Source organism: Furipterus horrens, unplaced genomic scaffold, assembly GCF_987537825.1.
Source record: "Furipterus horrens unplaced genomic scaffold, mFurHor1.1.pri manual_scaffold_12, whole genome shotgun sequence".
Taxonomy (NCBI): domain Eukaryota; kingdom Metazoa; phylum Chordata; class Mammalia; order Chiroptera; family Furipteridae; genus Furipterus; species Furipterus horrens.
Window position 1 is genome coordinate 69501253 of NW_028327182.1, and position 13997 is coordinate 69515249.

Below are 13997 nucleotides of genomic sequence, written 5' to 3' on the forward strand. Positions count from 1 at the left end.
TTACATTTGCTGAACAATGGACAACATCTTTTTAGACTGCTCAGACAAACCAAAGGAGTGACAGAGTATAGAGGTAGTGGTAAATTCAATTGGGGCTTTCTTTCTCTTTTTTTAAATTTTATTTATTTATTTTTAGAGAAGAGAAGGGAGGGAGAAAAAGAGGGAAAGAAACATCAATGTGCGATGTGAGAGAAACATTGATCAGCAGGCCCTCCAACTGGGGACCTGGCCACAGCCCAGGCATGTGCCCTGAAAGGGAATCGAACCATCAACCTTTCTGTTTGTGGGGAAACTCACTGAGCCACACCAGTCAGGGTGGGGCTGTCTCTTGTCTCTGAGCAACCTCCTTTTCCTTCAGGGACTTATCAAACCATATCTGGTGGCAGCCCAGCATCTGTCAGCCCAACTAGGCAAGGGGCAGACACACGAAGGAGATTCCCTGCACCTCGACAAAACAAGTCAACTTCTACCAGCTCTATATCCCCTTCTGTAACATGCAAACTGTCATTCCTCCCTCTAAAGGAATCTTGTGAATCAAGTAAAATCCTACTTATCAGCCTAGCAAATCTCCTCCCCTTCCTAGCTTCACCTGCCCTGCAGGCTTCAAGCAGCCAGGTACTTTGTTTTTTGAAAGGACATGCCAGAGTGAAACAGAAGTTCTGACCCCTTGCTATCACTTCTACTATTAAAAAACCTAACACCTCCCACATCCGCACCCTTCCACCTCACCCACCCCATGCAACCAAGAGCAGCATTAAAAAAACAATTCGTTCTCTAGCTGGTTCTCATCCTTCTGCCTCAGTTATGAAAATTTAAAGGAACACAACTTTAAAAACAATGTCTGTGGAGTGGTAAGATAGTTAAAGCAAGACAAAAGGAGGAAAAAAGCAGCATCCCTTAAAAGTAAACTTTTGAACTTCCAACAGGGATTACCAAAAAGGTATCTATTCATAGCTCTCCTTTCCCTCCAAGTTGCCCATAACTCCAGAGTCACCAGGTAGCCAGGCACAAAGGTAGCCTGGGTGACCACTGACTCAGAGCCTCGGTCACCATAAGCATGTGCACACAGGTCAACAATGTGGAGAACGGGCCTGGCTGTCCCCATTGCCCCAGGAGCTTGACTGAGCTCACACTCCAGAGTTCCAGGAACAAGAAGGCAGCAGCTTAGGCAGACAGGAAATGAGTCGTGGCCCCAGAGAGCCCAACAAAGCAACCAGTACATCTCATTAGCTGTACTATTACAAAATCTTCTGGTAATCAAGATTCCGGCTGCATCTTGTTCTTATTGCTGAAGAAGAAAGTGGCCAAAATTACACAGCTACTTTTACCAAAGATGCCGGAGATGTCAACTAAGGTCAGCTATCATTCCAGAAACTCCATACCTCATGGTAAAGGGCAGGTTCTCATCGTGGCTACTACAGGGCTCTTGGTTTGGGTCCCCAATGCCATTCCTGCATTATCCTCTTATACACCAAGGATAGCAGTGAAGTCAAGCCAGTCAACAAAAGGAGCAAAAGGGCCAGCTTTGCCCAAAACAGGCAGACAAGTCATATTAATTTGATTTGACTTCTAGAGCCTGCACTCCACGGCTACCAAATACCTAGTGCTAGAGAGTCAGCCAGCTTAAGCAGTAAAGTTTCTTACAGAAAACTCTCTTTGCAGCCTGGAGCTGGAGGAAAGAGCAGGGAAGAGTACCTGGAAGATGCTGTTTTTACAGCATGATTTTAATAAATTAGTCAATACATTAATTGCCATAATAACAAACAAGACAGCAATTTTTTTAAAAAAGAGGAAAGAGGGAAGAGAAGTAGATATACTTCAGTGGATGTCATTAATTCGGTTTTGAATAGAGAATTGGTTAAATTCTTGTTTATTTAGCAGACTGGTGCACCCAAGTTGGCAGTTTTAAAATTCTAGACAGGACCTATGGGTATCTACATCATTTATAAATTGCTGACATTAAAAAGGTGAGATCCTGAAGTTTTAGGCTTCTAAAAAGAATGTTTATTGAAACATGCCACGCTATTTCGTTTTTTATTTACAGTATTTTATTCTTTTTCATGGGAAGGAAATATATTCTGTTGTAACAGTATGATTGCCATTGTAATTTTGCAGTTAAAATGAAAGTTTGAATCAAGATCTTCTAAGTTGTACTTTTGAAAAAATCACTACTATGCAGTTGTACTTTTGAAAAAATCACAACTACTATGCACACCAAAAATAATTCATTACCTATCATAAAAATGCTACTACAGAAAATCACTTCAAGCTCCATAACATATATGAGCCAAGATCAAGCAGATGATAAAGGAACTGGAAAATGCAGATAGGCTCGGGACTAAATGAGTTCTTCCCTCCCTGCTTTCCTGACTAACCCTCGCAAAAGAAGGCTCTGTGCCTCAGTTTCCTGTTTTGTAACAAAAAGGGGGGGGGTAATTATACTAACTTTGCTCACCCCTCAAGGTTGTTGAGAGTATCAAATGAGTATGTTTGTGATAGCACTTAAACGAGTCTGGTTATCACTAGCAGGCTCAGCGCAGACCCATGAAGCTCTGGAGCCAGACATGGCCACAGGGTACAAAAGTGGCACAGTTCCTCTCTTCGGAGTCAAGGGTACTCTTGAAGCATCAGCTGGATTGTCACTAAATGCACCAAGTGGCTGAACAGTAAGTTTCCCAACCAGCCAAGGAGAACAAGCGGGAACAGAGAAAAGGTGACTGTGCACTGTGACTGTGGCCTGATCCCTGAGATGGGGTCACCTGCCGTGGAAGGGAGAGACCCTGTACATAACCAGGAAGGCCTGCTCTGTAGGACCCCGGCCCTGGGGACGCTACTCTCGAGCAGGAAACCCCTCGCCCTTCCCTCCCTGAGGAGCTCCAGGACAGTGTGGGTCCAGGTGGCGCAGCCCTCACCTGCGGTGTCCCAAATGGAGATGTTGTAGGAGCGCCACTGCTTCAGGTAGAAGGCACCGCCCACCGTGCTGACCGTGTCCGCGAAGCGCCGCTCCATGTACCTCTGCAGTAGCGACGTCTTTCCCACGTTCATGTCCCCCAAAAGCACGATCTTCCCGTCAGGCTTCCTCATCTTCCTGCAGACCCCCCCCCACACACACCCAAGCCCGTGCGGCCCCTGCGCTCCGGGGGAAGCTGGAGCAACTGGACACCGGCCCCGAGACGGCTCGGACCCAAGGCTGCCTGGACTCGGGACTAACGGGGATCCGGACTTGCGGGGACCCCAAATTTGCGGGGACCTCCGGACCTTCCTGTCCCGAAGCCCGGAACCGCGTAAGAAGAAGCGCGTGTCCGCGCCAAGCCAACACCAAAGGACTCAAACAGGGCTCTAGTCCAGGGCGCTAGTCCAGGGTGCCCCCAGTCCCTCCCCAGGCCCTGCCCCGCCCCCTCCTAGCCCTGCCTCTCGGCCCCGCCCCCCATTTCCCGCTCGACAACCCCCCCACAGCCCCGCCCCCCACAGCCATCCAGACACTCGCCCCAAACTCTACCCCTCGCTCCTCCGGGCCACCCCCGGACCCTCCCGGCCCTGCCTCCCAGCGTCCCCCACCCTGCCACTCCCACGCCCCCGGCCTCGCCCAGACTCCCAGCTCGACCTCCTACCTCTCCCACGCCCTTCCCGTCCGCCCCCGGCAACGCTTTCACTTACCCCATCCCCCTCACCCTTTTCCTACCTGTTCAGACCCCAGGGAAGCGCTCTTGAGCTATCCTGGGCACTGGTAACTCCAGAGCCCTGAGGTCCCGGGCTAGTGAAGGGGTCTCTTGCCAACCCAGTCCACCTAACGCTTTCCCAGCTTTGTCGATTTCCTTATCTGCGTGTGTGCAAATGCAGCCACTTGTCAAGGTCATTATAAAAGTTTTTCTTAAATGAGCGTCTGTGAAAACCCATCCTAAGACTGACTTTTAATGACTAGAAAGCTGGGGAAGAGGGGAGACCCCTGGAGGATTGGTTTCTAGTGTCAGGTTTTTGTTTGTTTGTTATGTTAACTTTTACAAAAAAATCGTTTATGCTGCGTTATATCTGAAAAACTGACAGCCATTGCCACTTAAAACTTCTGAGTGAAAATTTTACTTTGGCAGTTGCAATGCCAGTTAGCAAAACCTTTCCTCCCTTTTTTAATAGAGTAAACCTGAAATGCTTCTAAAACATTCAGCGTGTGAGATTTGGTATTTGCTTTAGAGAATGCTGATGTAGAACTCAGCTCTAGTTTGAGCACCGGTAGGCAATGCGTGCTGAGGCCACTGTGCGACCTCATGGTTTCCTGTAGAAAGGAAATGGGATCCACGGCCCACTTAAGTAAGCGCTGTGGGACTCAGATGGGCCAGAGGTGTGAAGGCATCTCATCCACTGTGCGCATCTCATGCGTGGAAGTTTACTGTTAGACTGACCTTTCCTAGCAACTGCTTTCTCTGCTCAGAGACCTGCCATGCTCCCTATTTCCTAATCCACAAATTGGAACTCTGCCCACCATTATCTGCTCCCATCACACACACTTGCCACCCTTTCTACAATGCATTTCCCACCCCTTTCCCTTAATGGCCCTATCCTGCTTTATTTTCTTGCCACTGTCTAAAATAGTATTGTTTATTCACATGTTTAACTGCACATTTTCCTCTCCAGAATCTAAGCTCCATGAGGGAAAGACTTTCTGTTTTACTCACCACCATACCTGGTGAAGAGTATCTAGCACATAATGGTTGCTCAAGGAAGCTTTGAGTCAGGAAAGAATTGAAGAATTCATCATCCTGGTGATGCCAAAAGCAATGTCTTCCAAACACACTACAACCAGCCATGCTACACACCCTCACTCACTGAACTTGCCCTACTTGAAAAGTCCCCAGTTCCGTATCCCTGTGTGTGAGCTTTGTAATTCCATCTTTCAGCCCAGGCCCCCTTGCTTCAAGCCCTCCCCTCCAGTGAGCCCTTTTCATGTTCCTTTCTCTGCATTTCCACCACCCTCTCAGCCTCTTCAGGCAGTTTTGCCTGGGAGAATTTCTAACTGGCTCATTTTATTGGCCACTGTCTTATTGTTATCTCCTGTAGTAATTTAACAATCCAGTAGGGACAGGGAGTATGTTTTAAGCTAATTCTGTGTCCCATCCAGCTCACTACACCTTTCTCAACACACGCCATCATTCAGTAAATATGGGACTGTAAGCCCATGGGAATGGGGTCTTTGTGTTTTGTTCTCTTGTGTCTCCCCAGTGCCTAGAACTGGAACATAATCAATGCATATTTGAATATATTTGTTGGTTAACTGAATGTTGTCTCCACTTGAAAAACTGCTGCTGCATTCAGAGTAGGGTTTGGGAAAGGAAGGGACTGTCCAGCACCTAGCCCAGTGCCTGGCACGTAGAATTCACTCAGCAAGTTTGTTTTAATTTTTTTTTTTAATTGTACAGCACTTTTTGAAAAAACTAAATTTAACCAGGAGAATGTCTCCAAATCAAATTTCCACCTCTCCTAAAAAGTTTCTTAAAGACTGTCAATGGCCTTATTCATATTCAGGAAGACGTATTAAAGAAGGAGGTAGGCTTAGGGTTAAGAGTCTGTTTAAACAAGCTACTTACATGCCAAGTTTGATGTTTATTTTGCCTGGATTTAAACCACTAACCTAACAGAGTAATCCTTTTTCCAATTGTTAGATGAAATGTGCCTAAGCCAAGGAAATTATGTAGTTTATTTTTTTTTTTTTTTGATGCAAAATGAGCAATTCAGGGTCTATCTATAGTTAAAATAAGAGAAATAAGAAAATATGGTTCCTTCTCACAGATTTTGCAAAGTAACCTGGGTGCATTTCTAGGTACTTTGTTGTACAATAATTCTACCTTTTAAGTTACTTTCCTTAAAAACAAACATACCTGCCTACATATCATGTATTTATTCAGCAAATAGGAATTGAGCACTTAGCCCTGATATAGGGATAGAACAGTAAGAAAAACAGCCAATAAAACAAGCAATATGTCCTGTCTGCATCGCTGCCTCCTGAGACTCAATGGTTTGGCTGAACTAAGTGGCTGAGTTGGTGAAGAATGGGGTGGTCTGTAGGCTTCAATTTAAAACTGGTTTCTCTTTTCTATCCTAATGGCTTGGACAGAAAGGGCCCAGAGGTCTGAGAGCAGGGAAACCTAAAATATTCCCCTCAGCCCAAGCTAAGTATAGTGGGCAAAAGGGTTTTGAACAAGTGTGACGTGCCTTGCACACCTTCCTCCAAAGAAGCCCTTTTTTTTCCCTAATGTAGGACATTAAAAAATTAATACCTGCCTTTTTTCATCTAGTGGTTATGTATTGAGTGATGCCTTTTAACCCTGTTGCCAAACTGTTGCCCCCAGAATACAACAAGGATGCCAGCCTGTTAAACCAAGCACAGCATTGTCTACGAGAGCCAACTGTCCTGGAGTCTGCACAATCCTTCCCCATGTGGGAAGGCCACCCTCCCCTCCACACCCCCACTCTTATTAGGGATTTCTGGACCCAAGGGTAGGTAGGACGACGACCATGTCCAGCTTGAAGCAGCTAGAGGAGCACAAGACCTTCGCCCATTGTCCTTTTTAAGATTATAAAGGGTCTTAAGTCTAAGAAGGGGAGGATTGTTATTTTTTATTGTTATAAAAAATTAATTAATTTAAAAAAAATTTTTTTAAGAATAATATAGGAAAGGATGAAGCCAGAGAACTTATATGCACAACCCATAGGCATGGACTGGGGGGGGGGGGGGATTGCTGGGGGAGGGGTGTTGGGCAGAGGAGAGCAAAGGGGAAAAAAATTGGAACTATTGTAACAATATAATCAATAAAATATACTTTAAAAAAACCAAGCAATATGTAGTGTCCTAAATGATTAAGTGTTGGACAAAAATAGAGCAGGGAGGTGGCTAGCGAATGAGGCCTGAGAATGAATGCAGGGGGTTCCATTTTAAACCATATATATATTGTTTAAATGAGGAAGTTTCCCTGAGAAACAATGAAGTGAGGAGTTAAACAGGCAATTTTCTGGAGGAAGAAGGATTCAGGTAAAGAGAACAATAGTACAAAGGCCCTGGGAGGAAGCCTGCCTGGGCCACAGGGAAGCCCCAACACTGAGCAGGAGGGGGACAGGGAGCTGGACAGCAGGTTGGTGAGGAAGGGTGTGGGCAAAAACGGTCATTAGGACCTGTGGGTGGTTGTAGGTCTGTGGCTTATCCTCTGATTGGGATAAAAGAGTGCCAAAGGATTTTGAGCAGACGAGGGACTTGACCTGTCCTAAACAATGTCACCTACCTATTATGTTGAGGTGGCCATAGTGGATATAAGGACATCAGGAAGAGACAATAGTAGCTTGGTTCAACATAATAGTGTTCAGAGTTGTTTACATTCTGGATATATTTTTAAGGTGGAACCTACAGGATTTGGTGTGGACTGAATGTGGAATAATGAGAGTGAGGGGGAAGAAAAGGGATAAGAAGGAGAGGGAAGGATGGAACGAAAGAGGGGCCAAGGACCAGCACCTGGAAAGATGGGGTACCATATACATCTTCATCAACTCTACAGTAAAAGCAGTCCCATTTCCAGAGCAGAGCTTCCCAAACTGATGTTTTGGACCGAATAGCTGTTGGTCATGGTGGCTGTCCGGTGGATGTTTAGAAGCACCCCTGGCCTCTACCTACAAATAGCAGGAGTAATATCACTACCCTATTGTAACAATCAATAAATGTCTCCAGACATTGCCAAATGTCCCCTGGCGGCCAAAATTGCCTATGAGAAATGTTGCTCTAGAAGTATATCCATACAATTTAATGTTTATCATTAAATTTCTTAAAAGTAAACATCACCCAGTAGCTTTTTTAAACATACCTTACGAGATGGGATCATATGTGTATCATATGTAAACAAATTTCAAACATATACAAATACAAAATATGTAAATTATCAACACTTATAGATTCTTATGCTATATGACGTATAAAAACTTATATGTATATATTTGTTCATGTATGTCAACCTTGTTTATAGTGACTTTTTTTTTTTTGACCACACAAATATTTTTTATTGGTATCTAACCAAAATCTACCAACTTCTTCTGCATAGTTTCTGGCCATTTCAATATCCATCTTGATCCTCTTCCTCAGTTTCTTGGTAAATGTCTGGTGTCAGCTGAGTGAAAGGAAAGAACATAAGAAGGTCTAGATTTCAAATCCAGATTGGCCACTTTTTAACCAAGCAACTCTGGGCAAATGTTCCTAATTGTCTTGCACTTAAATTTCCTCATCTATCAAATGCAGATGGATCATGCTGCCCCTCTCACTATTGCTGTGGATGTGTGACCCTTTACACAAGGAGTGCAAAATAAATGTCAGTTTCCTTACTGCCTCCTCTGTGTGGAGCCTCCCACTCTTCCTCCATCTCCTGTGCCAATTTCACTAGCATCCCTTCTGCCAGCAGCATCCCGACCCCACTCAATAGGATGAACCGGGCTCTTGGGAACAATAAACTTTACCCTAGCTTGAGCAGGAAATAGTGGGTACTTATTGAGTCTGTTTCACTTTCCAATTTCAGACACCCCACCCCCTGTCCTGAGTTTCTGTTCTTCTTTCCCTTAGAATCCCTTCATCCTCTTCCTTTCCACAGTGGAGTTGATGAACTGAGGTCTGATTTCTCTGGTGGAAGGCTTGCACTGCAACATTTCAAGATTGGAAAATCCATGCCTCTGGGCCCTTTGCAGTACTGCTGAGTGAACCAAACTTACAGAAAGAAAATTAGGCATATAAACAGCTCACACACATAGATTGGGGGTTGGGAGGACCTAGTTGAGAACATTTGAAAACTCCTTCTCCTGCTTCAAAAAGGCAAAACAAAATATCCAAAGCTATATGACATAACATCAGCAATACTGAAACAGAATAGTAGAAGCTAGGAAGACTCCTTGGCAAGTGGAATAGGGAAACGGAGACGAACAGCTGAACACAGTGGCCAAGCATTTACAGCCAGGTGCAGATGGGCACCAGGGTGAAAGTCCCCAAGTGCCTGGCAGGAGGCAAACCTGGGAAAACAAGAACCTCGCCCCCAGGGTAACCTTTTCTCTGTGGCCTTTTTTCCCTGGAGATAACAACAATCCAGGCCTTAGTTGTATTTCAGCTCAGAAAAGCAGCATAACCAGGTGGACGATGCCAGAACCAACTACAGTAACTAAAGAAAGACCCCCTGCCCTGTCACTGACCAATCAGTGGAGACTATGACCCTAAAGAGCACACCTGGAAACTGATGAATATTCCCCTAAGAACTCCCCTAAGATTCCAGCCTGCAAGAGAGAGATAAACACCTCAAGACAAAGGACCCAACATGAGCTCTCCCTCTGGGTATCGCCCTGTCCATTCCCTTTCCCTCCTTCTCCCCCACCCCCTTTTTCTTTCACAGGCACGTGTCTCCTAAACTTTAAGGCAAAGGGCAGCTGGCGGTTTGTCCTGGGCTGATCCCTTGAACCTGTCCCCCAAACGCCCTTTTCTCTGACTTCCCAGTGAGCTAAGGCAGACCTGCTTAGGCTCTCCTGTTGCTTCTTCTGTGCTAAACTCTTCTGTGTTTCACTGTCTCCAGCTTTAATAAATGTGTCCTCATAGTCACCTGGACTCATGTTGTGAAATCTTTCCTACACAAAGTCAAGAGCTCACGCAGTACAGCTGGCCCTAGGCAGACTCATTCAGGGCCAGGTCCCTGTCCAGTAACAGTACTGCCTACTATTTTATTTATTTATTTGCTTGTTTGTTTATCTGTCAAGACCATTTCCTCTTAGATTTCAGAGTGTATTTTTATTTGATTCAACACTGATGCCTTCCACAAGTTCATTTTTTATTTATTATAAAACTTATCCTAAAACTTCAAAGCAAATTTAATGGAATTTTACAGATATGGAAACAAATTCAATACAAACTATAAAAATAGTAGATTTCTGATAAAAGAAATCTTCTAAAATATATATATTTTTTATATATATTTATATATATATATGGTATGGTATGGCAGCCGTCCGTCTCGAGAGACGATGGTGTAGCTTCTCAAGAGTCTATCTGCACCGCCGAGAATGGCTGTGCAGTCCGACTCGGGAGTGACACGGTATCTGTCTCCTCCCGTGTTGAATCGACATCTTGCGATGACGCTGGAGTGTCCTCTCCAGTGAAGCTGAAGCTACAGAGCCTGGGCAGGGTGATATGGAGGGTCTGCTGTTGCCCATGCAGCAGACCCCCCCCTCTCTTCGCAGCTGAAGGATCCAAGGGAAAGACGGAGTCAATACAGCTTGGCTTCAGGTGCGCCGCAGGAGTTGCCGGTGTTGACTACAGCGTCAAACCGCCTTAGGGACTCCGGCTCCGGATTTTCTGTCGGGGTTTACTCCCTTAGCCTTTCCCCTGAAGAGGTATGCCGCAAGGCAGCGGAGGTTTTTTGGAGTCAGAGTTTTCCTTCTCTGATGTGCCCTGACTGGAAGATCGAACCAGCGACACTTAGCTCGCAGGCCGACACTCAATCCACTGAGCCAAACCAGCCAGGGTACATTTGCATAACTAAGACACTAGCTACTAGCCATAGTTATGCAAAGGCATCTTAAAAACTGTTCCCTTTTCCCCATCCCCCAACCCGCAGGCTCTGGGGATTTTTGGGGACTCCCACTCTGTAACATACCTAATCTGTGGTCCTTGTCACAGCAGCCCAAGTAAACTAATATATCAGGGAAAGAATGGTCAGTATCCTTGTCCCCGAGAAAATTGGGGAAAGAAACTTAAAGACCAGTATCCATCACGAGACAGAGAAGGGTGACTAGACATGATGGGGGACTTAAATGTTGGAAAAATTTTGGTTTCAGGTAATGGTTAATAAGCTTAGTAATCAATGTATGTAAAAAACTATCGTTTCAGGAACTGGAGGTATGACCCACCTTGACTCCAGGGGACCGTAAGCATTTCCACCTTTGTGCCTCAGGAGGACTGCAAGCAATCAAGATGGTATCTGAGCGGTTGTGCTCCAGAGTGGGACCACCACCCAGGGCACAAGAACCACTGCCCAGGACACAGATGAAGGAATGCTACAGTTTTTATCCAATTAACTTTTCCCCTGAATTCCAAACCCCTTACCTACACTTTTCTTCTCCTTATAAAAAGGGCCTGTTTATAATGGAATTTAAGACAGTCTGTTAGGGTACAAACCCACCGTCTTCTCAGATCGCTGACCATCTGAATAAAGTGCCCATAAAGATTCAATCCCTGCCTCTGCTTATTGGGTCTGGTAGGTGGCAGGCAGCACGGACGCCGGCTTTTCCGGTTTCAGCAGAAGACCCCATGGCCAGCTTCCTTATTTCTAGCCATCAACATTCCTCATTTGGGTAGGAATCTAGATGCAGAAACATAACATCGTCCCTTTTTGTGTAACAGATCTGCGTATCTGGTCTATGCCTTGCCTCCTGACTCATCTTCAAGTCTGGGACCTTGTCATGGAGGACATGTACCACTGGGAAGGACTTTAATGAGGCTCCAAGGGACAAAGAAAGAAGGGTTAGAGATCCTCTGTCAGTCAGACCTCAGCCACTGCTTAGGTGTGGGTGTGGGTGCTCCTGAGCTCAACAGCCAGCCTGACCTCCCACTCCTCTTTGCTTCCTAACCCACTGCTGGTTTTACCTGGATGCTCCTAAACATAGAACCCCTCTTCTGTTTTCCTGTAAGACTCGGGGTCCTTAGCATCTGGTCATTCCCTAAAGTTCTTTTTAGTTCTTAGACCTGCCCTGGCTGGTGTAGCTCAGCAGATTGAGTGCTGGCCTGCAAATCTAAGGGTCAGTGATTTAATTCCCAGGCAGGGCACAGCCCCGGTTTCTGGCTGGGTCCCAGTTGGGAGAGTGCATGCATGAGAAGCTGCCGATTGATGTATCTCTCAAACATCAATGTTTCCCTCTCTTTCTCCCTCCCTTCCCCCTCTCTAAAAACAAATAAATTAATTAATTTTTAAAAAGAAAAAAGAAGAGAAAAAAAGAACCTGAGTGTAGGGTTGGTTTTTCTCAGGCCAGGCCAGCTGTCCTCAAAGCACCAGGAACCTTTTAACAGCTCTACTTCCTCTTGCAAAACAATGTGAACTTCCCCACGCGGATAGAACAAGGAACTCGAATTGCTTTCAATATTTTAGTAACTGACAGATTTTGAATGTTTTTAAAACAGTGTACATGGCAGTGTTTTCTAAGTTGTACTAATCTGTCTATTGCTACCTCTTCCATTATCACTGACTGTCAGCATTGCAGACAATGACGGAGAATTGAATCACATCTGACCTAGGAAAGGAGCAGAGGGTTTCTTTAATAATTAAAAAAAAAAAAAAAAAAAAAAAAAAAAAAAAAACAACTCTGTGAAAATATTACTTTTCCTGATTTTTCATGGATATGCCCACTTTAAAATGGTCCACTTTTCATCTTGTACACTTCTTGTTTTCATATTCCTAATTCTTAGCTTAAATTTTCAGGGATGACTGTAAGGTTAGAAATAGCCAGCTTTCTTCCTCTGGGTGATTGTCATTTCTCCATTATTCTCTCCAGGATGCTCACTAACACTTGTTGCGCCACTTCCTCTAGGAAGCCTGCTTCCCCAGCCCACTCACCCTGAAACTGAAACTGCTCTCACCCACATCACCCGTGACCAATCTAAGTCATTCCAGTTTTTCAACCCATGTGTGGCCTTTGACCCCATTTCCCACTTCCTTTGTGAAAATCTGTAACCATGGCCTTTCCCCCTTCCTGACCACATGTCCCTTTGCTTCCGCAGGGATCTACCCTTGACCATATGTGTTTGCTTTTTAAATAAACTTGCCATATGTGCAAAGTATACTATAAATCTTAATTTGTGCATTGAAACTTATGTTACATATTATTTTGTCTAAACTTCCTTATAATTGAGTGTTGGCCACACTGAAATCAAACTTAAATCCTGCCAAGTGTGGACTTGTAAAAACAGATCTTCTTAAAGACCATAGAATTTCTGAAAAACACATAAAAAACAATGAATGTGGTGCTGCTACAAAAAGAGCGTGAAGCTCATCTCAGGATTTTAAGAGAGCTTAAGCAACCATTTTGTCTAACTCAAGATTTTACAGTTCTGGTAAATTTTTCCAAATTGCATCATTATGAGCTGTGGGGACCTTACAGGGAAGAAACAATCAGAACATTCCACTTGCCAGCAATGGTGGGGCAGCAGATAGCCAGTTTCCAGGTACAACAGTTCCAACGTCAGGACGGCCCCCTCCCCACTTGAAATTTGCACTGTTGGGAGGAAAAAACTTCCTCTACTAATTTATATTCAGCGGTTGGGGGCTTGAAAGTTAACAATAGAGAGATTAACAGGAGAAAAGAAAACAAGTTTTGTTTTTTTTAAGTATATTTTATTGATTATGTTGTTACAGTAGTTTCGATATTTTTCCCTTTTGCTCCCCTCTGCCCAGTACCCGACTTCCCTCCAGCAATCCCACCCCCCTCAGTTCATGTTCATGGGTCGTGCATGTAAGTTCTTTGGCTTCACCCTTTCCTGTATTATTCTTAACGTCCCCCTATTTTGTACTTACCAGTTATGCTTCTTAGTCCCTGCACCATATCCCCATTCCTCCCCCTCCTGCAAGAAAACAAGTTTTATTCACATGAATGTGAGTGCACTTGGGTGAAAAGCCCCTCCCAATCCCCACCAACAGCTGGCTATACGGATCTGTATACTAACTTAATGGGGGTGGGGGTCAGAAAGGAGTCCTGGGGAGACAAATGAGCTTTTAGGGGAACAAATGGGAGGTGTGACAGTTTTGAAAATGTTTGTTCATGCAATTTCTCATCCTGTGTGAGTGGGAGAGGGGATTTATGGCTGCTTCACTCTTGGAAGGTGCTGCTTTCAGTCAGATAAACGGAATCTCCTTTCTGCAACAGCTCTTTCCCAAGTGTCTTCAGTCAGTGAGTCTGAGCGGGTCCCTATGGGACCAGTAGAGACCTTCTTTAGCCTTTGACCAGAA

At 44.8% G+C, this 13997-nt stretch overlaps 1 protein-coding gene across 1 annotated transcript in view; it reads right to left on the reverse strand.

Annotated features, from left to right (window-relative positions):
* RAB20 (RAB20, member RAS oncogene family) overlaps positions 1-3364 on the reverse strand; it is a 41525-nt gene extending 38161 nt beyond the window's left edge. The window contains exon 1 of the mRNA XM_090258283.1: positions 2913-3364. Within this exon, the coding sequence (XP_090114409.1) occupies positions 2913-3084 (172 nt within the window). The 5' untranslated portion in view covers positions 3085-3364. The remainder of the gene's footprint in view (positions 1-2912) is intronic.
* Positions 3365-13997: the final 10633 nt, after the last annotated feature.